General features: G+C 37.7%; 1 protein-coding gene across 1 annotated transcript in view; it reads right to left on the reverse strand.

The window, feature by feature from the left end:
- Positions 1–23,065, reverse strand: part of LOC124605736 (neurexin-4-like) — a 567,593-nt gene that overhangs the window by 200,914 nt on the left and 343,614 nt on the right. Inside the window, exons 17-21 of the mRNA XM_047137616.1 lie at positions 12,345–12,579; positions 11,994–12,188; positions 5,612–5,785; positions 5,274–5,499; positions 2,671–2,918 (exon numbers count right to left, since the gene is read on the reverse strand). Of these exons, the coding sequence (XP_046993572.1) occupies positions 2,671–2,918; positions 5,274–5,499; positions 5,612–5,785; positions 11,994–12,188; positions 12,345–12,579 (1,078 nt within the window). The remainder of the gene's footprint in view (positions 1–2,670; positions 2,919–5,273; positions 5,500–5,611; positions 5,786–11,993; positions 12,189–12,344; positions 12,580–23,065) is intronic.

The raw sequence follows: 23,065 nt of genomic DNA on the forward strand, positions 1-23,065 counted from the left end.
TAGGTGCGCAATTTATTCTTCATGGTCCTTCAGTGTTTTGTGGATGAGTACTGAATTTTACACTTACTAATGCTGATGCTAGTGCACATGGTAATGGTTGGGTTACTGTGGCTCTAGTTTGTGGCTCCTTGAGTATTGAATCTGACAAGTTTGTTCACACATGGAGTACCATCTCCTTCAGCATGACAATGCCAGATCACATGTGAGTGCTGCAACATCTCCTACAATCTGACACCTTGGATCCACTGTCATGGATCATGAAATCCCAACTTGGCACCATGTGATTTTCAACTATTTTCATAACTTAAAGAACACCTTTGTGGATTTCGCTTTAATAGTGATGAAGTGATGCAAACAAAGATGAGGGTGTGGCTCTGTCAACAAAATCAAATATTATACAGCGACGATAGCAACAAGCTTTTCTCTCGTAGAGATAAATATGTTCATCATCAGAGTGACTAAGTTGAGAAATAGATATGTAGACAAGAAGAATAAAGATGTAGGATGTTCATAACATTTGTTTTATTTAACAAGATTTAAGAAGTTTCACATAAAAAATTTCAAGGCATTACTTTTCAGCATGCCCCCATAGCTGCTAAACTATTGTACCTAGTGAATGATATGTTATAAGCAAGCTAGCACACCTAAAAATAGGCCTTTTAATATAATCAAACAATGGAAACTACAGGAATGAATAGTAACAATGTAGGAAATGGCAGATTACTGTTTACCATATGAGAGACATGTCAAAAATGACACGTCTTCTTTACGGTAAGTAGCACTGTGTCTTTTTAATATAATGATATTTGTAACTAGCTTTTAGCCTGCAGCTTTGCCCATGTACAATACTTCCAATATATTTCACTCATACATAGATACCAGAGACACTGAACATATTTGTACACATATTTCTTTTATATCTTTAGAAATGTACCTCCGAATTCTGAGGAAACTTGTAGTTCTGTCAGAAACCAACTGTTATTTTGAGAAGGACTGTCACAGGCAACTGGCTGATTCTCCATTGTTTTACTCCATTCAGCTCTACAGAGGACGTTAAATGTATTCATGGTATCAAGCCATGTGGCATGGCATGGCCCCCAAAACATGCTGGCAAAATTATTGGCTCACTGTAGTGCTCATCCATACAATGTGGGTGATGCACTGAACAGTGCAAGTAAGAGATAGATTGTGCTTCACACTTTTAAAGTATTCCAAGTCAACTACTTACAGGAACAAAATACCAACAGGCCATTTTCAGACGCTTCTACATGTCATAGCTTCTTGTTGTTACCCCCACCCCTAGTGACTGTAATCATATCTTACTCCCACAGTATTTTTATACAGACAATGAGTCTTCTATATACCAAATTTGGTTGAAATTACTCCAAGCATTCATGATTTATGCTTTTATGGCATCCCCTTCCACCCAAAACCCTCAGCCATAGGAAAGATAAGGGTATCTTACTGTCAAGAATATTTCTCTAGATAGCCAATTTTCATAGAAATTCCTTCTACCATTAGCAAGATATGCTGATATGTCACTGCCTTTGTACACCCTTCCCCCACCTCTAGGGTGAAACATCATTGGGACTGTCACCAAGATGTCGAGGGACACCTAAAACTATGGAATTGATAGTAATATTTTTGTATGTCATACCTTCTCACTCCCACCCCTAGGGATGGCTGGGGTATATTGCCCCACAATATTTTTATACAAAAAATTAGTCATCCTGAGTTAAGCTTCTATATCATCTGCTTGTCACCCCCACCCATGTCTGTGGTAGGGGGTTCTGGCACCAACAGAAATCTTCAAGGGCCTGCACATAGCTCATCAAAGTTTCATCATAATTGGATGAATGGTATAGGGATGCACAGAAGATGAACAAACAAACAAACCAAGAAATAGTGATTTCATATATTAAACGATGAAGATTTTATGTATTAGATGATTACTATAGCATCTGACACCATGAATCACTTAAATTATGAGAATACTTGGTAAACTTGTATTAAAATCTTCATCAATGGAACAGAGAGACAACTTCAATTAAAATCACATGGTACAGTGATGAAAATCCTGGGTAGAACATAAACACAATGCTTCAGGAAAACCATTTACCTCTCGGAGGAGGCTTTGAGTAGTTGATAAGAAGGAACATAAAAGAAGATGAATCTCTTCTCTGTCTAATAAGTGAATGGGTTTACTCATTTCACTGCTTATATTCCATTCACAATTGTGTGTTACCTTGGTAATTTTTCCACATGGTTTCCTTTCATTCTGGAATGAAATATTGTATGACATAATTTACATTCTGCACTCACACTGCCCATCTATTTCTTTCTCTGTACTTCTATCTTGGCTTTCCGTAAGCACATTAACTACTTTCTACTTATTGTGCTGTGCAAGAACATGGCATCCTATAACAGTCAAATTAACTGCACAGTGAGCCAAGCACTGGGCTGGGAGAGTGAATGTGTGTGTGTGTGTGTGGGGGGGGGGGGGGGGGCGGCACACGTGAATGCACTCAAAAGTATACACTGATGAAAAATTAGTTGTATACTATTATGGTATCACACACTTATCAATATCAACAGAAAATAGCAAATGGTTTCATAATGTTTTGAGAGTTCAAATTGAAGCATTGTAATCATTTTCCCTAGGGTACTTACTAGTTTCACACAGAGGACCACGATGAGCCCAAGGATTTTCACAGATGCATTGAAATGTACTCCAAAGCTCCTTACATTGTGCACCATTCTTGCATGGATTTGGAACACAAGATGGCTTGCAATCTTTTATTATTTCAGACAAATGGACACTCATGTAGGAATATATATCCAGAACTTCACCATTGACGACTAAGCCTCGGAAGCATCCTATGAGGCCTTGCTTGACAGTGCTCATTTTCAAAAGGTCTCTAAAAATGAAGGAAATACTTTTTAAAATGGAAAGTCCTGTGTGGAATGTAACAATATAAAAAGGGTAGTTGCTACTCACCATATAGTGATGATGCTGAGTCGCAGATAGGCATAAGAAAAAGACTATCAGAAAGTGAGCTTTTGGCCAACAAGACCTTTGTCAGTAATAGACAAAACACACACACACACACACACACACACACACACACACACACACACACACACACCTCAGCAGCCAGAGACTGTGGTCATGTGGTCATGTTTCTATGGAACAATTGCCAAAGACTATTTGTCCATGTACACAGGTGGGATGGATGGAGGAGGAATACAGTTGTGGACAGATAAAATTTGGTCTAGCCAACCTGGAAGCCTACTGAAGAAGCCTGCTCTTTTAGTATGGGATCAGTTTCGTTCTCATTGAATGGATGTTAAAAATAGACTGAATGAATTGAAGACTCAGATAGCTGTAATTCCTGGAGGGCTAACTCATTTATTTCAACATTTAGATGTATGTATCAACAGACCATTCAAGGGACATATGGAGGAGGAATGGAGCGATGGATGTAATCTACAGATTTTGAAACTATATCATCAGGAAGGAGGAAGAGACATAGAATTTCTCAAATTTGTGAGTGGGTCAAAGCTTCATAGGACTCTATAAAAACTGAAAGAGTGATTCAATCATTTAAGAAGTATGGAATCAGTAATGCACTGGATGTTATAGAGGATAATTTATTGCACGAGGATTTAGATCCTGACATGGTGGCTTCACATATTCCTTACTCCAGCTCTGAGGATGGATTTTGAGGAAAAATATTAAAAGGTAAGCAGTTTTTATTGCTTATATTGTCTAGATATAAAAAAGGGTCTTAAAAAGTGGGGGTGTATCTTTTATGCTGGTGTGTCTCGTATACTGGCAAATATTTAATGCCACAATACTATTATGCACTTTTATATGTCTGTGTCAGCAGAACTAATCATTTGTCACTTGAAGATACATAGTAGCTAGCAATTCTGTCTCATAATTTTGTAGTTTTCTCAACTGAATTTTCTTTTTGATACAATTACTTATTTAATTAGTTACATGTTCCACATTTGTACAATACACCATAATGAAGATGGGTGACTCAGTTTACAGAATATTAACTAACTGAAATTTAAATATGGGTGCATGCTGGCAATTTACATGGGGGTTCACATAAAAGAAAACAATATTTAGTTTAACAAACACAAGTAAGAATGCAACACTTTTGCACTAAAGAAGTTTAAAGATTCCAAACAAAAATTCTTCAATAGAATGGAATGTACTTCCCAGCTTACTTTTAAATTTAGGTTCTCTATGTCAGGCATTTAATATCATAGGGTATGTTATCAAAGATTACTATAGCAGCATTATTTACCCATTTCTGAACTAAAGTCAGTTTGCATGGAGAATAATGAAGGCCAATTTTTTCTTCTTATGTTGTAATTATGAGTGGCATTATTCCTTAAAACTCTAATGGATTATCTATAACAAATTTTATGAGATTCAGTATCTACTATGAGACTGTCCTTAAAATATCTAACACTTTAAACAATAGTCTACCACATGATTGAGGGTGAGCACCAAATATTTTTGTTATTGCATGCTTTCATGGAATGAAGAGTTTCTTTCTTAAATATAAGATTCTCTGGTTGCTGTTCCCCATGACACTACTAAATGAAAATAAGCAAAGTAATAGTATGTTGGCTTCCTTCTTTGTTTCTCTCCAATGTCTGCAGCAACACAAAGTGCAAAAGTGGCTGAACTGATTTGAAGTCTAAAAAGTGTTTGTTTTTCTTCCAATTTAAATTCTCAGCAATGTGTACATTCAAATATTCTGAGTAATCTGTATAATCTGAACATCTTTTGATGTACAGAATTAAATATGTTGTGATTGCTAATTGATGATTCACGTTTAAAAATTTGTTTAAATAATAATAAAAAAAAGATTTCCATTGCAATCTACTTGCTGATAGTGTTGAATACTTTACTGAAAACAAAAAATGATGGCTTTCCACCATTCCTAATGGTTGAAAATTGTTGAAGCTCTCTTGGAATTGTGGACCAGAGCCTAGTTACCATTAAAACTATTACAGTAATCCTTTCAACATTTATAAAACAGAAGAACAATATTTCATGTAATTTTAGATCTAACTGCTGCTTTCAACTTAACTTTATGGGATTTAAGAAATTTTAAATTTGCAATAATGAAAAATTATTTTTTGTCCAATAAGTAAACTTAAATTGAGAAAAGAGTTGAAGAGATCCTGTGACACAAAATTATAATGAAGATATTAAATTTATTTACACTTAAAAAGTCTTGAAAACTTACTCCGGTGCTCCTCCTATAAACATACTTCCTTCAAAGGGCCCAAATTCTTCATCTGGTGCTAGATCCACCATTTTTGTTTCTGTATTGATCATGAATCGAACATGATGTTCATTATAGTCAATCCAAATTTTCTGCCACTCTCCTCCATTTAGTTTTCTGCCTGATTTTATTTCCATTACTTTGGAACTTCCATTATTGAGTGTGAAATTAAATGTCAGAGTGAAATCTGCAAACAAAAGAAATATTGAAAACTGTGACTAACAGCTGCAAAATGTTATACTCTTTCATAGGCTTCTTACAGAGAAATAGCACCATAACAGCTTTGATATTTTACTTACCATCTGTCAGTGCAACCATGAAGGAGGGATGATTTGGTCTTATTGGTGGCTGGTACAGTAGTATAGCCTTTTCTCCTGTAGTTCGGAAGCTAAATGAAATATCACCCTTCCTCCATCCAGGTACTTCAATGTACGATTGACTTGATGTAAAAGTTACTACATATTTTTGAGTATCTGAAATGTACAAAGGAACACATTTAGAGAAGCAACCATAATTTTTGAGACAGTGTACACGGTAGTAATGTTTCATGTTATAAATGTGAAATTGTTAACTACTGAAGTCAAGCACAAAACTGTAAACTTCACAAACTGTCAACCATCTGTTTGTTGAAAGGCAATGTCATCTAAAAAAACGTTTTTATCTCATAGCACAACAAAGTGATGAAGAAAGAGACATAAAACATACATAAGACACAGATACATCATATTTCTCAATGCTTTTATCTCATTCATATTTTAGGGGGTATCAATACTTTAATTTGTTAAGAATCGATATGAACTCACTAAAGAATTACTTTCCTATAATAATGCCATAAATAAAAAATGCATTTTTATAAAATGGACAGTAAATATGTGCAATGTAAAGCAGTTGAGATGAAAAATTTTGCTCAAATATCTAAAAATGTTTATATCATATGTTTTATATTCAGATCAGCTGAAAAGAAACGTATTTTGGAAATATAGTTTGTTATGTACTAATGGATTCTTCCACTGCTACTTGGTACAGTAAATTCATATTTATGAACAAAAATCACATACTGGTAATCTCAATGAGAATTTTTCTTGCAAGACTTACAACATTATTTGCAGTACTTACACTTTGTATTTCTCAGTCATAAACAGATTGATGCATACCATTGCACTACTAAAGAACTGGTCAGGAATAAGAGGCCTTATGGAATTTTTAATTAATACAGTACACTGAAAAGGTAGTTCCTGATGCAAAAAACAAGTGTAGAACTGTTGCGCGATGTTACAAAGGTGGGAAACATTGACTTCAATTATTAAAACAGCTTAAACTTTTCAGTTACCATTTTTATGAATTCAATTTTGCGTGATACTTCTGACTGACCCAGCTCATTGCTGATGTACACACAATTTTGTACAAATTATGAGTAAATAAATATACTGAATTTTATTAAATGGAATCTCCTGTTTCATAAAAATGTTAACACTTATTTAACCAGTTTCAGCCCCTAGACTATTATCTACTGCTCAGTCTTAACAGAAGCCGTATTTTCAGCTGATGAGTATTGAAGCATTAGTGTTCAGAGTTAGTTTGAGTAACTAACTGTAGGATTATTTTATATCAGAACAGTTACTGTTGGTAGTTTGTTTGGATGGTGTTTCAAAGGGCCCTGCGCGTTGGAGCAACAAGGGCATGTGGCCAAGATAGCAGTGACAGGTAGGTGTGTGCATTTTGCAGCTCCCTGGTTTCAGGCTGCTGTAGAACTGTGACCAGAAGGGCCCCAACTATAGATAACATATTTACAGAAGATAATTCAGAGACATTTGTTATGAGCTAGTATTGAAAAATAATCAATGACACTTTAAGTCACTTAGGTGACCAAGCCAAAGCAAGATTAGCTGGCACCAACTTTTGGTTAATAAACCCATTATACAAATACCTGGTCTTCTTATTGCAGTTTGGAGTAAACTTTAGGCATAAGGGCTTTAATCAATCTTAATTTCTGTGAGGCAAAGATTTCTAGGAGCTATATGTCCAATGTCAGGTTACTGAAAGCTCAAGTCTGCTGGCCACAGCCAGGCACACAGATCAAAAGTTAGTAAAAGAAAGATTTTCTTAAACATTGTCTTATACACTGGAGGGAGCTTCTCAGCATTCATTTGTTCCCTCATAACTGACACACAGCTCTGGATGTGACTGCACACTTGATAATGGCCGTGTAATGTCCAGGTAAACCTACAAAATATTCTTGTCTGTTCCTATTCCACCCCTGGTCCCAACCCATTGCTCCAGGGGTCGTATCCCTGGAATAGATCTAGATGCAGGACGTTGTGCATAGATTCTCACACTACCAAATACAGGGTCACAGTTATTCAACTACATGAAAATAATGTAAATTAGTTACAAACTATGGTGTGCACACACTGTATTTAACATGTAAATGTCGCTACAGATATTTGGATTTAGATTGTGACATGTTCAATATGCCCATCATCGTTGGTGATGACGTGGTGCAGACAAATGTGAAATTCTGCATGACCCGCTGAAGTGTTGGAACATTGATGCTGTCGATGACCTCCTGAATGATTGTTTTCAGCTCAACAACGGTTTTAGGGTTATTGCTGTACACCTGTACACCTTGTCTTTAATATAGCTCACAAAAAACAGTCACATGTGTTCAGATCCAGAGAATATGGCAGTCACTCGATGCCCATGCCAGTGGCCTCTGGGTACCCCAGTGCCAGAATGCAGTCCCGGAAGTGCTCCTCCATGACATCATGATGGCACCGAGCTCGGTCTTGCATGAACCACATCTTGTTGAAATCAGGTTGACTTTTGATAATGGTGATAAAATCATCTTCCAAGACCTCCATGTACCATTCGGTAGTCACCGTGCTGTCAAGGAATATTGCACCAGTTAGTTTGTGACGAGATTGCACACCACACAGTCACCAACTAGAGTGATTATATTTCTCGATCATGAAATGTGGATTCTCAGTCCCTCTAACAAGCCAATTTTGCTTATTGATGAACCCATCCAAATGAAAATGGGCTACATTGCTAAACCAAACCATACTATTCCCATCATGCCCTGCGGCCAACTGTGCTGTTTGAACATCCTAACACAAATTGTTCAGAAGTTATGACGATTTTATTTTGTACAGTTCAAAATTGACACCCTGTACTCCAGTCCTGTCACAGGCATCTCTTACCCAATCAGAGCCAGGGCCACCTGTGAAAGCAGTCATGTTATCCACCAACTTAGTTGCAAACACTGTGCTCATTCCGTGTGGACGTGGCCACTAAGAAGCTATCTGCCTACATGAATGGCCACCACAATATTGTGGTCACACGTTGCGCAACAAGATGTGCTTAGCATTTACTGCTTCACAGCTTGCACCACCTGGATTCTTCCTATCAACATCTGATTTCCTGTATTGCACAGGTAGGAACTCATCCTGCAACCTATCTTTCATTTCTGTAATCCCCTGTCCTCAACCTCCACTGGTCCCTGTCCTCCACCTACCTCAAAACTCTTCCTTGCTCCCATTCCAGCCCCACATGTGCCTTCTGTCCCACCAGCACACCTGCATAATCCTTTCACCTCCTCTACTTCTCTCCTTGCCCTCATCCACTTGCTGCCTCTACCCCCAATCTTCCCCCTCCTAGAGCAGCCTCCTGATGATCCTCCAAGCAGCCCACTATCCATCCCTGTCACATCCCTGCACACTCCCATTGGCAGCACTAGCATCTTCTTCTAACCCTATCCTGCTATCCCTTCACCTCCTTGCTCCACAGCTCTTCTGTACCCCTACTACCCACTCCTGCCAAGATTGTTGCTCACATCAAAAGCAGATGCAGGGGGCCCTTAGTGCCGAGACATGACGGCGATATTTATATTTATTATCCAAGTTTTTGAAACAAATTGAAGATAAGAAAATATATTGTAATTGGCTACATCCATACAATGTATATTGTTAATGGATGAATAAAGAGATTGATTGGTTGATTGTTACCCACTTATGGTTTCACTGTCCTTCAACCACGTTCCATAAATGCTTATTAGAGTAACACATTGACAACTACCAGCTTCACCATTTCTGACATGCTCATTCCTAGGTACCAGGCCATAACAATCTGACCTTTTTCAAAGTCATTTATGTCATTGCTGGACTGATCCCTCATTCATCTCTGTTCTGTTTATTTACTTTCCTTACTGTGTCATGTGACCACATTAAGTCTCATGGTGGACAGGGTCATAATGTCTTGGCCCATCAGACTAGATACAGTGTAAAAAGATAAGTGCACAGCTCTTCCTGATCTGCGCAACAACAAAGGTTATTAATGAGAAACTTCTGAACAAGATGTACTATGAACTTATATTTTCATGTTTGTCCTATTGATTACAGCTATGTGGAAGTTGTAAAATGAAAGTTCATTTCAGCAGGTGTCGGCCTTTTCATTTCATGTCTTGGTATGATATCAATAAGTTCAATTTGTCATTTATGTATGCAGGAAATAATTATTGATTTACTTCTGAAGTAGGGATAGCATTATCAATCATGCATTAAAAAAAACTAACACCTAGTAAATTTGTTATTTATCTTTCCTAGTTACAATATATAATAAGAACATTTCAAATTGTTTTATTTTACAATATTAATGTTCAAATCTTAAAAGCAACCAGTATTGTTTGTAATATATTTACTTTGTGATTTACTATCTTTGACTCGGTGTCAGGAGGCATAAAGTGCTTTAGCTTGGCAAGCAAAAAGTAAGAAGGGTGTTGCTGGTTGGACACAATGGGAAAACATTAGAACATGTGAACAGTTTCTATGACAGCATGATGTGAGGAGTTGTGAACAGAGTGTAATGGGAATAAACACTAGAAATGTTAATGAGATGTCTGATTTAACGAAAACATGAGCCGCATGAAGTTTGCAAAGATAACAAACCAACCCAAGAATTTTCTGAAAATAATGGACTATGTTCAACAATTAATGAAACGACTCAGGCATGAAGTTATGCATAAAATGTGTGTTTTTACTGCTTTTCAAAAAATTTAAATTACATTGTATAAAATACTCATAAATTTTCTTGAGTAAACTACAGTTACAGTTAATTTTTGTATACTTTTTATCCTCATGAACAGTTAGAGTAAAAAAGCATTACAAGCTGCACAAGCTGGCTACTTAGGAAGAATATTCATGATTCAAGAAAGAACAGTGAGATATCTAGCAAAAATGCCACCCAGACAGTCCTGTACAGTCACATTAATGTGACCACATTTTGAAAGCCTGAATGGCCACCTCATGTAGTGGAGACCACTTCAAGACATGCAGAAAGAGAGTCTGAGGCTCTGGAAGGTACCAACAACGTCATGGAGCCATGCTCACTCCAGTGCCATTGCCAGCTGCACTACGTTTCTCAGCTGAGGATACATGGCATGAACAGCCCACTTGAGGTGTCCCATAGATTCTTGATCGGATATAAATCTGGGGAGTTTGGTGGCCAGAGGAGTATGGTAAACTCATCCTGGTGCTCTTCAAAACAACACACATACACTATGATCCGTGTGATACATAGCATTGTCCTGCTGGTAGATGCCATCGTGCTGAGTAAAACAGATTGCACATAGGGTGGACATGGGCCCCAAGGATAGATGCATATTTGTGTTGATCCTTTGTGGTTTCCAGAATGACGAGATAACCGAGGGAATGGCCTCTGACTTGGAAGCTTCCAACGATTGTAACAGGTAGTTTTCTTACAGACATTTCACGCTGTACATGCCAATGCCCAATAGAGCATAAAATGTGATTTATCTGAAAATGTCATACATCACCCATCAGTGGAGGTTCAGTTGCAGTACTGGCATGCAAATTCCACGCTCTGTAACCAGTGTACAATAGTCACCATTTGTGCATGAAGCAGATGCCTGCTGTGGAGGCCCATAGGCAGCAATGTTCACTGAACAGTCATTAGGGAGATGCTGTTGGAAGCCCCTTGGTTCATCTGGATGACCAGTTGCTCAATAGTTGCATGTCTATTCACCTGTACATGTCTTCCTGTCACCTGTACATGCCTTCATTCACCCCTGTCATCTATGGAACACGGGCTCCACAGCTGCCTTGGCGCTGGTTTTCGGTAGTGCCATTTTGCTGTACATGCTGTACATGTTATACCACAACAGTTGTGAACAGTTTATAAAGTTAGCCATTTCATAAATGATTCCACTCTTGGCCTGAAAGCTAATGATCATACCTCTTCGTACATCAAATAAATTGCTCTGTCTCTGCATTATGCCAAAGACTGCACTGTTTTCTGCATCCTGCCAACAAGCTTCATATGTCCTCCACTGCTAGTGCTGCCACCTGCCGTCTGTGAGTGATTATTGCTCATTGACATCAAACATAATTGGTAGTCACATTAATGTGACTGGACCAAGTATATCATATTATGACAGTGAGGGAAAATTACAATCAACTCACCACACAAGAAGACAAAAGGAAAATTATTGCCCAAGGCAACAAAAACTCAAATTGACAATCGGTGCACCAAATAAAGCAAGCAATAGGTCTTTTTTTTTATAAATTATGTACTTCAATATAGGAAATAAAATGGATTAAATGCTATTTAAAAGTAGCTTAAAACCTTACAGTGTTGGTGAGCACTAAAATAAATATTATGCCTTACTCGTTTCAACACATTCCAGAGGTCCAAGAGTTATGCGACCTTGTGAATCATGAACCAGCTCCTTTTGTTGTAGGAATATCATGTCAGTGATTCCTAATGTATTAGGAGATGTATAGAGACCCTCATCTGTATGCCATCGTGCTTCGTTTGCATCACAGTTACAGGATTGTTTTGGATCAATACAAGTTTTGTTCACTGCAAAGTAAACAAATGCACTGAATTTATGGTACATAAAGCCAGACAGACTGTGATCATTTTTCACAATACAGTCATAATGAAGATTTTTACAACTTCAAGTTACTATAAACATTTAAAATACAGTTCTTTGAATTGTGATTTAATCATAGTTACCAGCACATGGGCACGTTCCTTTCTTTACATCACCAATGTAGTCAACAATTTGTTTGTTTGCTGATGACTGGAACCATGTAGCGGAATGTAGCTCCAATGGTGCCTTATAGCAATCATACTTTATATGCTGGCTACAGCGTAAGGAATGGGAGATCAGTTCTTGTAACATCTCAGGGCTAAATTCCCGGTACTGGATCTTCAACTTGAAATCTTTTTCTGCCAAACTACGCACATCCTAAACAGGGTTAAAATCCATTCATCTATACTTGTGCACATAATTTTTGCTTACAGAAAACACCAAAACAATACTATATTGATAAACAATAACCATAAAAATAATGATAACAATAATAATATTAATAGTAATAGACATAACATTAGCACTAACTCTGCATGTAATAGGTACTGAAAGGATTAAAGTGATTGAGCCAAGAGAGATCTCTCCAGCATAATAATACAGTTGTAGCTTCATGATTATGACATGATGATCGTCCCAGCAATTACTTATGACTGGCAACAGAGGTATGCTGTGAGACATACTAACACAACTATCCCAGGCCCTGACCCATACACTCTAGTTTCTTCCAACCATCAGATTCTGTGAGATAAGGAATATGACATGGGGAATAAACAGAGGTTATCAAAATCTCTATTCCAACAGGGAAAAAAAGAAAGAAAAAAGAAAACCTCCAGAGGAAACACATTTCAGAGATAAAAGTGATATTTGCTCAGAAAACTGTCTATTAGGATCAAAAGGAATCTAATTATTTTGCTGACCACCTTACAAGTAAAAAAAAAAAAAAAAAAAAAACTGTTATACATTCAGCACTCAAATTTAATCCTACCTCTGAAATGACCTCACCACTTAGTCCTACATTTGACAGTAGAATATTTGCTTTGTACAACATCCTTGCTCAGATTAATAACGATAGTAGGAAAGTTACACAAAGTTGAAGACTTATGGAAACCCTTTGAGGAGACTACCAGTGGGATAACTCTTTGGTGACTTCTTTTTTTACTTTTATATGAAGTTTGGAAAATACATGGATACAGATTTCAGATCAAAGAATTTACGGTGGTCTGCAAGGTGCCCTTCATTTTATTTATCCTCCAGTGTGCTTGATTTGTATGTCTTCTCTGTGCCTATCTCCACATTAGAAATCACATAATTAGATTTTCACCTACTGTTCTCAGATCCTGGTGGTAGTCTACTCAAAGACTAGCATCAGGATCTGAGAACAGTAGGTAAAAATCTAATTATGTGATTTCTAATGTGGAGATAGGCACAGAAAAGACATACAAATCAAGCACACTGGAGGACACATAAAATGAAAGACACCTTACAGGCCACTGTAAATTCTTTGATCTGAAATCCATATCCATGTATTTTCCAAACTTCACGTAAAAATAAAACAGGTAGTCACCAAACTTTCCACTACAGGAATTTCAGACTGATCTTGTTGCTGTCACAGGCACAATATGTTTAAGATCTAGAATGTCAAATACTGGAAAACAATTATTTTAATATGCACCACTGCTTAAGAATAACTGAAGTGCAATTCCTGCCTAACAAACTCAGACTTAAAACCAACAGATGTTCAGCAGCAGCAGTCTTGAACAAAACATTACTGGGTTCTTATAGAACATATGAGAGCAAAAATCTAAAGACTGTGCAGCCACAGACAGCACACTTGTAGTATTATGCCTGAAATCAAAACAGACTCTGGGGGAATTCAAACATGGGATTGTGAAACACAAGTCATGATCAGATATAGAGGACTGAATAAAATGGAATCTGTAGAAAGGCCACATTGAATGTCTGAAAGGTGAGAGATGTTCCTAAGCATGCAGAAGATGATTCGACAATCAAAGTAAACTGTGAGGCACCTAAAGAAAGACTGTCCTTTAGAAAGCCTTGCCAGACATACATTTAGAACCCTGATAGCGTAGGAAACAATAGAAATCATTTAACTCTTAAAAAAAAAAAAAAAAAAAAGATGTAACTGGAGTGTTTACCAGATGGATCTGTAATCTGAAGACATTATTAAGATTCACTGCTTTACCAGTGTAATCATCACCTTTTTAATGTTTAATATCTACAGCCCTTGAGATTAACATAAATACATACTGTAAATCAAGGTCATAGAATCAATATTGAATGATCAGTCTTCACTGGTTGAATACCACTCTTAACTAGGACTAACGAAGAAACAAAATATGCACACAATAAATAGACAAAATGGTGTCAATGGCAGTCTTTTAGGTATCAAAGGAGGAAAAAGACCCTTATAGGAAACCTACAGCACCACAGCACTTGAAATATGATCAGATTTATCAGCTACTTTCCTTCAGGTACATTGAGAAAATCACACTGAGATCATGAACAACAGTGAAACAATTTTTTAGAGTTATCAATCTGAAAAAAGTTATGCAAATTTACACAGACTCACTATAACAAGATTACAGTCTCACAGAAAATGTTATAGAGGAAATGGCCATCAGAGTAGCTAATTCAGAATATAGAAAGGTTGAAATGGATTTTGGTAAATTAAAAGCAAAGTCATCAACATTAAGAGTGCAAGAGGAATTCCACTATTATGTGCAGAGGAGAGAACACACAGGTGGAAAGAGTATGTAGAAGAACCATGATGATGTGATAGAAAAAGAAATGGGAACTGACATGGAACACAGAGGATCTAGTATTGGAACCAGAGTTTAACCAAGTTCTGGAAGACTTGCCATCAAATAAGATAGAAGTAACTGACTACTGCCCTTCATTATTTCTAAAATTGTTTGAGGAAGTGGCAACCAAATGCTATTCAAGTTGATGTGTAGAATCTATGTCTGGAGATGTACCATCAGACCCTCAGAAAAATATCATCCACACAGTCCTGAAGATATTAACAGCAGAAAAGTGTGAGAACTATCACACTATCAACCTATAATACAACGAGAAGGAAAGTTGCCACTCACCATATAGCAGAGATGCTGAGTCAGGCACAACAAAGAGACTCTCACAATTATTGCTTTGGGCCATTAAGGCCTTCTTCAGCAACAGACACACATATCCACACACACACACACACACACACACACACACACACACACACATACACACACTCATGCAAACACAACTCACACACACAACTGCAGTCTCAGGCAACTGAACCCAAGCTGCCTGTTATTTCGGTTGCCTGAGACCACAGGCAGTGGGATTGAGGTAGGATACAATAGCAACAGTAGATATGCTAATGAAAAATCCTGGTGGAATGTAAATAATTTAAGGAGTAAAGGTAAAAACTCACCAAATAGCATGGGTAGTGAGTCATTACATGACACATGAACAAGCAGAAAACATTGCTAGCTTTCAGAATAGACCTTTCTTAGAGTTATAGAGCACACATCCTTTTATCCCATAATCCTCCTGGCGTCATCTTCAACTAGCCCCCTCCCCCACAACCACCTCCATCCCTGGACCAGAACACAGAATCCTAACTTTACTCTTGCATTCCCACTCTCTTCCCCACTGTCTCTCCTTTGTCTGTTTTATTTCCCTCTCCCAGTTTCCTCCTCTATATAATCATGTGCTGTGCACAACTCATCCCTTCCTGTGGCCAGATTGAGGAAATCAATGCCAGTACTACATTCATGTCCCATGAACCTGCTGCCTTTCCCTACTAGCCACCTCCCTCCTGCTCCCCACTCCTTTCTCCCCTCGTCCACATCACCTGACACAACCTCACACCACAAGCAAGCTGGAATGCTGGCACAATATAGTTAACGAGGACAGTGTAGCTGTGTGTGTGTGTGTGTGTGTGTGTGTGTGTGTGTGTGTGAGGGTCTATTTCTATATGCATATGTATGCGTACTCTATAGTTCCAAAAAAGAAGAATTTGTTGGAAAGCTACAATAGTTCTCAGCCTTGTTAACATACTTTTTGATGACTAACTGCTTCTACCAAACATAAAGTTGTTACTAACAGAAAAACAGCAATGGATACTCCTGGATGGAAAAATACATAAAGTAAGAATAGGGCCACTACTCACCTACGGCAGAAAGATGTATGGCACACAGAATCATGTAGCAGAAAGCAGTTCTCATACTAGCTTTTGAGCATTTGCTCTTCCTCTAGTAAAATGACACATGTTCACACACACAACCATACAGACACCCAAACACATACTCCCTCAGTCATGAACAGCCTGATTATTGATTATCAGTCACTAAGGGAAGTTACCTGGGCACATGGTGGTGAGGGAGGGGGGAGGGAGGCAAGCAGGGAATAATAGAGATGAGGAGGGGGTAGGAAAGCAAGGAATAGTGCGCAGTGCAAGGAGGTCCATTGGCAGATGACTCAGTGGCTGCACAACAAGAGAAAAGAAGTTCAGAGGGTAGAATGCATAAGTGATAGGGAGAGGGAGAAGGGAATAAGGGAGGGGAGGAAAGGAAAAGAAGGTGGAGATGAAAAGGAAGAAAGGGAAAGGGTGGAAAAGGGAGCTGAGGGAGAGGGAGAGAGGGGTGGAAATGGAGAGAATGGGAGAGTGGGGAGAGAGGGAGAGAGAGGGGGAAGGGGAGAGAGGACAGGTTAACAGAGGTTTAGGACAGGGGGTTGCGAAAACACAGGATGTGCTGGAGACAGAATTCCCAAATTCCCACCTGCTTAGTTATAAGACACTTGTGCTGGAACAGAGCATGCAAATAGTCCATTTACTGAAACAGTTGTTGAAGTCATTTGTGTTGTAGTGTGAAGCATGTTCAGCAACAGGGTACTCAATCTGTCTCATTCATAAACATATCCCTTGTGCCATCTCCTCCTTTGATACCAGTGAATTTGCTAACCAGCCAAGGGCCAGCACTCCTTTGATGACCATGTACCACCCTGGCCTTGAAAAGTTCAACCACATCCTTCACCAGGACTTCAATTATCTGTCAGCATTCTGTCAGATGAGGGATATTTTACTCAAAACCCTATTCACATCACCCAACATAGTGTTCCACCATCCACCATATCTATAGAATATCCTTGTCCATATCTATTCCAATCCTGCTCCCAAACCAGGACCCCATGAATCATTGCCTTATGGTTGGCCCAGGTGTAAGACCTACATCATACACCTGCCCACCACCTCCTACAGCAGATCAACACAGACATTTCCTACCAAACAAATTAAAGCCATATTAGCAATGCTGCAATAACTGTACTGCATTCTATCTGGGCATGATGAGTGACAAACCATCTTCTTGTATGAATGGCCACAATTAGACTGTGGCAAACCTCGAGTTCCACCATCCAACAACCAAACATACTGCACACCACAATACTAATGACTTCAACAGCTGCTTCACTACACAGGCCATTTGGATACTCACTTCCACCACAAGTTTCTCTGAACTACACAGGTGGGAATTGACTCTCTCCAGTTCATCTTGCACTCCTGTAATCCTCCTGGCCTAGTCCTCTACTACTCTGTTTTCCACTGTCTCAACTTATCTTCCCCTTCTCCCTTCTGTTCACATCATTCCCTCCCTCCATGTAAGCATTCTCTCTCTCTCAACCCCTTCCCCTTTCCACCACTCTCCCTTTCTTTCTTTCTTCGTTCACTGCTCCCTCTTCATCTCCACTTTCCTCCCATTTCCTCCTCTCCCTTCCTGGCCCCCTCTCTCTGTCTTTCATATGCTCTACCTCTCAGCTCTTTTCATCTTGCACAGCTACTGTGTCATCTGCTGAAAGATGTACTACACACTATCCTGTTGCCCAATCCTTGCTTTGTGCATTCTTCCATACCCTCTTTGTAGCTCCATATGCCTAGGCTACTGTCCTCAATAATCAATAATCAGTCTTACTGTGACCGCAGGAATGTGCATGTGTGTGCCTGTGTGATTGTGTATGTATGTACTTTACAAGAGAAAGAGCAAAAGTTAGAAAGGTAGTGTGAATACTGTTTTCTGTTGCATGTTTCTGTGCTGTGAATTGGCAGACTGCACTTGCAGTAAGCAATTTCATTGTGCTAGAAACTGAATATTTGAAAAAGATTTTCAAGTGTGATCTACAGAAATACCAATAATCAGAATAACTGTATCATGTCTTTACAGGTCTACTGATGGAGACGTAAGGAATTTTCTACAACTCACAGAAGATACATTAATGAAACATGTAAAAAATAAGCAAACTATACACATTTGTGATAACTTCAGTGTAGACTTTAGCACATAACACAGTGGAAGCACTTAGATGATGAATACATAGTGTCTTGCAACATAAAAATCAGAATACATTCCCCTAAATGAGAAAATACTGATGCTAACTCAATTATAGATAAAATAATGATTAGTGCTAATCAACATCAATACACTTCAGAAACACTTAAGATAGGAGTGGGGGACCATTATGACCAGAGTGTAAGTTTCCAATAGGAAAGTAATAACACCTTATATAGGAAACCAACAATGTACAAAAGCAGATATTACAGTGGTCAGGAATTTAAAGGATTTAGGCCATATTTAATTGAAGAGTCAAGGGAGCAAATTAATAGTCCATGAAGCATATCTGCTAAATTTGATGTATTCAAACACAAACAATATTTTGATACATACTTTTCACTTAAAACTAGAAACCTACTGAAAGAGCTGTATCCTTTCAGGTATAAGAAAATCAGATGTTTAGAAACAGTGCCTCTACAGTATTTCTGAAATAAGCAGTACAACATCTCAATTTGACAAAAATTTTTGTAAGTGTAAAGCAATACTCAGAAGAGTAATAAAAAACTGGCAGATTGTTGGAAAATGACATATTCATACAACTTTGTTGAAAGATAGCTGAATGAAAAATTGCAATCCAACAGATGTAGCTGATTAAAGTGATTAATTTTTAATTTTTATTTTTTGTTTATTTAATTATAATGGTGAAAAGCTTCTTGAGTAAAATATCATTCATAAAAATTACACACATATAAGGTGGAACATGAAGTAGCTACATAAGATAGTATTTCTCATGCCAACTGACATACAGAAAATACAGCTAGAAATGAAGCTACTAAAAGCTGAACGCATTGCAGGAGTAGATGACATTTCAGATTTGTTTATAAAAAATATCATAACAATGGATTTGTTTTATAAATCTGCCCTTATCTGTTGGCAACTTTCTAGATTATCAAAAGTGAAACTACTTCATAAAAAAGGCAGCTGTGAAGTGATGACAATTCCCCCCCCCCCCCCCCCAAAAAAAAAAAAAAAAAAAAAAAAAAAAAAACTGAAAAAGTTTTACAGCCTTCCTGATTTATTAATTAAATATAACATATTAAAAAAATGCCAACATGGATTCAGAAGAGACAATTCAACTGAAACAGTGATATTTTCCTTTCTGTACAAAGCATTACAGGGAATAGATATATATGAACATGTTTAAAGCATATTCCTAGACTTGACACAGGCATTTGATACAATCAGCCATGATATGCTACTACAACAGATTGAGAAGTTAGACACTGAGGGGCAGCATGCGACTAGATTTAATCCTGCCCCCCCCCCCCCCCCCCCCCCAAAAAAAAAAAAAAAAAAAAACTCACAGGGATAACACACAAAGAAAATGACACAGTTAATACCTATCAGTTAGATCTATCAGCAATCAGACACAGTGAGCCACAAGGGCCCATTGGGACCAATCCTGTTTTTATTGCATGTTAAATGATTGAAAAACAAATGACAGTAACAATAAAAATATACAAAATTGCTGATGAGACCATCATCTTGTTGTTGTTGAGGTCTTCAGTCCAAAGACTGGTTTGATGTAGCTCTCCATGTTACTCCATCATCTTCATCTCTGAGTAACTACTGCAAGCTACATCCTTCTGAATCTGCTTAATATATTCATCTCTTGGCCTCCCTCTATGGGTTTTACCTCCAATGCTTCCCTCCAGTACTAAATTTGTGATCCCTTGATGCCTCAGAATAAGTCCTACCAACTGACCCCTTCTTCTAGTTAGGTTGTGCCACAAATCTCTCTTTTCCCCGATTCTATTCTTCCTCATTAGTTATGTGATCTACCCATCTAATCTTGAGCATTCTTCTGTAACACCACATTTCAAAAGGTTCTATTCTCCTCTTGTCTAAACTGTTTATCATCCTTGTTTCACTTCCATATATGGCTACATTCATACAAATACTTTCAGAAAAAGCTTCCTGACACTTAAATCTATGCTCGGTGTTAACAAATTTCTCTGCTTCAGAAACGATTTTCTTGCTATTGCCAGTCTATGTTTTATATCCTCCCTACTTTGACCGCCATCAGTTATTTTGCTTCCCAAATAGCAAAACTCATCACTACGTTAAGTGTCTCAGTTCCCAAACTAATTCGCTCAGCTTCACCTAATTTAATTTGACTAAATTCCATTATCCTTGTTTTGCTTTTGTTGATGTTCATCTTATATCCTCTTTGAGGACACTGTCCATTGCATTCAACTGCTCTTCCAAGTCCTCTGATATCTCTGATGGAATTATAATGTCATCAGCAAACCTAGAAGTTTTTATTTGTTCTCCTTGGACTTTAATTCCTACTCCAAATTTTTCTTTTGTTTCCTTTACTGTTTGCTCAATATACGGATTGAATAACAATGGGGATAGGCTACAACCCTGTCTCATTCCCTTCTCAACCACTGCTTCCCTTTTGTGCCCCTTGACTCTTATAACAATCATCTTAAGAACAGGAAATTCAGAAGAAATACCAGAATAAAACATTAAAACTACAATTGAGAAGTAGTAGATTTCTTTGAAGCAAACAATTTATTTATAAAATTGGAATAAACTATTGCTATTAATGTATTTACCACACAGAATAGGACACCAGCTAATTCAATATTGTACTAAATGGACAAGCAATTATCAAGCCAAAAAGAACAAATTTTCTTGGCATATAGATACAACAGAACAAGAAAGGGCTATACATGCAGATTATATGAAAGAAAATTGAACAAGACATGTTTCATTATAAAAACATTAAGGGACTGTATCTCACATAATACTCTTGGGATTATACATTTTGCATATGCTCACTCAGACTGAAATACGGAATAGTATTTTGATGAAACTGTGAAGCACATGAGAAATCTTTCAGACTGTAGGATAAGGTTAGAAGTAAACCAAAGAATGTCACACAGACAATTTTTTAGAAACGTGTAATTCAACTACTTCCTTGAATGCATGTATTAGGAAAAATAATTAGTGATTAAGAGTGGACTGAAGTCCAGGAGATTTGTTCAGAAGAATCAATGTGGAAAGAAGTGGGATACTGAAGTACAAAGAAGTGGGATACTGAAGTAAAGAGGAACAATAAGGTGTGTTTGAAGTTCTCTATGGCAGTACATACTGTGACAATGAATACCACATAAACAATTCAGTTGAAGGGGAATGGAAATGTCTAAAAGGGCCATCACAGAATTTGTACAGATGAAGACAGGTACTTGGAAGGTAGCTGCAAAGAAATCTTTGGTAACAGAAGAAATACATCAACTGACAAATAAAAGAAGGAACCACAAAACTGGTCAAGGAAAGACAGGAATACAAAAATACAAACCACTTAGGTATGAAATAAAGAGGAAATGTAGGAAAGCTATGATGAAATGGCTGCAGGAAAGATGTGAAGTCAAAAAAGAAATCATCATCAAAGGACTGACTCAGTATATAGAAAAGTCAGAACAATGCTTGGTGAAATTAAAAGCAAGGCCATCAACATAAAAAGTGCAATGGGAACCACATCATTATATGCAGAGGAGAGAGTAGACAGATGGAAGAAGTACAATGAACATCTCTACAATGGGGAGGAACTGTCTGGTGTAATATAAGAATATAAGAAGAAATGGAAGTAGCCAAGGAAGATGCAGGGAATGCCACATCAGAATCAGTGTATAACAGAGCTGTGGCAGACTTGTAATCAGATAAGGCAGAAGGGATAAATAACATTCCATTAGAATTTTAAAAAAAAATTGGAGGAAATGGCAATCAAACAACCATTCAAGTTGACATGTAGAATCTATGAGACTTGAGACATAGCATCAGACTAGCAGAAAAATATCTTAAACACAATCCAAATGATAGTAAGGGCAGATAAGTAGGTGAACTACTGCACAATCAACTTAACATCTCATGTATCCAAGTTGCTGACATGAATAATGTATGGAATGATGGGAAGTATGGAAGATTTAAGTTTGGCATCCTGTTGACAACAAATTCATCAGAGCACATGCTCAGAATGTTTCAAGGATGGGAGAGTAAATCAGCCATGCCCTTTCAAAGGAACAATTCCAGCATTTGTCTGGAGCAATTTAGGGAAATCAAGGACAACCTAAACCAGGATGACTGGATGCAGATTTGAACCTTATTCCTCCTGAATGTGAGTCCTGTGTACTAACCACTGCACCACCTCACTCAGTTACTGCACAGAAGAATGGAAAATAAAACTGAGGATCTGATAGATGATAACCATTTGGCTTATGAAATATGAAAAGACATTCATTGGAATTGTTGACCCGGAAAAGTGATCAATAATGTAAAGTGGTGCAAGATATTTGAAATTCTTAAGAAAATTATAAGTAAGCTACAGGGAAAGATGGGTAATATAGAATACATACAAAACTCAAGAGAGAAGAATAAAAATGGGAAACCAAGAACAAAGTGCTCAGATTAAGAAGGTGTAAGATGGGGGTGCAGCATTTTACATCAAACAAGAA

The sequence above is a fragment of the Schistocerca americana genome, chromosome 3, assembly GCF_021461395.2.
Source record: "Schistocerca americana isolate TAMUIC-IGC-003095 chromosome 3, iqSchAmer2.1, whole genome shotgun sequence".
NCBI classification, from domain to species: Eukaryota; Metazoa; Arthropoda; class Insecta; order Orthoptera; family Acrididae; genus Schistocerca; species Schistocerca americana.